The 1,969-nt window shown below is 44.4% G+C and overlaps 1 protein-coding gene across 1 annotated transcript; it reads left to right on the top strand.

Annotated features, from left to right (window-relative positions):
- Window positions 1–546: 546 nt before the first annotated feature.
- Window positions 547–800, top strand: SARC_13066 (hypothetical protein; the record flags this gene model as incomplete). Its single annotated transcript, XM_014292812.1, has 1 exon — window positions 547–800. A coding segment is annotated over one exon (254 nt), but the record flags the coding sequence as incomplete, so codon positions are not given.
- Between the last annotated feature and the right edge of the window lie 1,169 nt (window positions 801–1,969).

Genomic DNA, 1,969 nt, shown 5'->3' with positions numbered 1-1,969 from the left:
ATATAATGTATATATTCATCGTATGGCTGTGTGTTGTTGAGTTTTCATACGAATAAAATTTTTACAATTTACTTACACGCATGTGAATTATTATTTGCAATGTCTAAACTTTTTTATTGTGTCTGAGAGTGTTAGTTTTCAAGTCGATCTGAGTTTGCTGGTACAAGTTGGTGCGAGACTACAAAATCTTGCGATCCGAGAAAGTGAGCACTTGCATGTGGCACCTGAACATTCCGTTGAAGATCGTACATCCATAGAAAGTACACTGGCTGCTTTGGGTGTGTTTTTAAACTTGAAAAATGAATATCGGGCCTTTGTCACGACATAAAGAGTTGAGGGTGTTTTATTCTTTGTGGGTGAATAAAAACATGTATCCACGCGTATGTATATATATTATTAAATAAATGTTCGTACTCCTATTTAAATCTGGCTATCCTTTCGATACAACTGTCGATAAATTTTGATTTCATCAATTCCCGTTTACCATGTATTTGTTTTTTCTTCTTAATCCTAATCACTATCTCCTAACCCTTAAACTAAAATCAGGTCTCACGCACGGCGAAGGAAATTCAGGAGAGCTTTCGCACGGATGTGCTGTACTGGGACGACACCGTTGAATTGGGACTGAAGGTGTATCCCTCCGATGAGAAGATATACACCTTTTTGGGCAACACAATCGATCCCGATTTTGTGGACAATCCCAAAGTGAAGGCTTATGTGGACAAGTACAACTTATCTAGTGCCTATGAAGAAATCCAAATGGTGCGCAATGGCACGTCCGGGGACTCGCAGGTGGAATAGTATGTTAGCTGCTGCGTATGCACGGATGGGGGTGGAGGGTGGGTGTCTTTGGGTGAGCTTGCCACGCGAACGTTTGTATGGGCATGTATACATCTGTGAAGGTGTATAGTGTTGATGTGTAGCTATGTCTATATGCATACATGTATGTAAGCTTGTATGAAGTGCAATACAGGGGTCTATTAAGGGTCGCTGTGGTGTACTGGATATCGCCTGAAGCATTACAAGCTCCCCCGATGTCTATAGTATAGAAAATCCCCGTCGGTGTCGGTCATTGTACTGTAGAGTCAACGTGTCCACACGCGCGACTGATACGTTATAGTGCTGATATTGATGGCGTTACCAGATGTCTTATCAGAATACCTTCGGATCCATTTTCAGGTGAATATCTTCGGATCTATTCTCAGGTGAATACCTTTGGATCCATTCCCAGGTGTATATATTCACCACCATCCAATGCACCTGATGTGACTTGCATGCTTAGCACTCACTCCCGTTCACGGGGCTGGTGCGTATAGTGTCTGGTGACGTATGCACCTCCCCCACCACCCCTTCCCACTCATAGGCATAGCTCTGCCTACCACACTGTCCCAACCAGCCTGTAGCGCTACCTACGTCTACGTCATGCATGGGATGTGCCTTATACGCACTTTCTTCTCGTAGTGTTTCTGTACGTGCCTGGTATGTACGTTCTTCTCGCCGTATCCATTCATCTCCATTGCTTACCCACCCCATGCACATACACATCCACATCCCCTCTTTCAGCATCTTGGAGAGCCATTCGGGCTCATTGTTTGTCGACGCCCCGGCCCTAAACGCTACACAGAGGAAGAAATCCTGCGTTATGCGCAATTACTTGTTCAACGATTTGGCGATGGAGGCATGTCGAATGTTTTTAACTAAGCCAGAAAGGCGCCTGTAGATCGGCGCATGGACATTTGTTATCGTGTACTGTTATGTCGAGGGAGATGACGATATGCCAGTGTGTATGTATACAGATTGGGCAAACAGGTGCCCGTAAGTACGCACAAGAGCCTGTGTTATAGTGTACTGTGTTATTTGAAGGTGAGGATGCTTCCTCGGTCGTAGGCGATACACACGCTTTGCTTAGTTTTATAGAACGATCCGGTTGATCTCGAGATTCATTCTGTGCACTGGCAGTACATGGAAT

This window comes from Sphaeroforma arctica, assembly GCF_001186125.1.
Source record: "Sphaeroforma arctica JP610 unplaced genomic scaffold supercont1.2865, whole genome shotgun sequence".
Taxonomy (NCBI): domain Eukaryota; class Ichthyosporea; order Ichthyophonida; genus Sphaeroforma; species Sphaeroforma arctica.
This window is presented reverse-complemented; position numbering and strand designations above follow the sequence as displayed.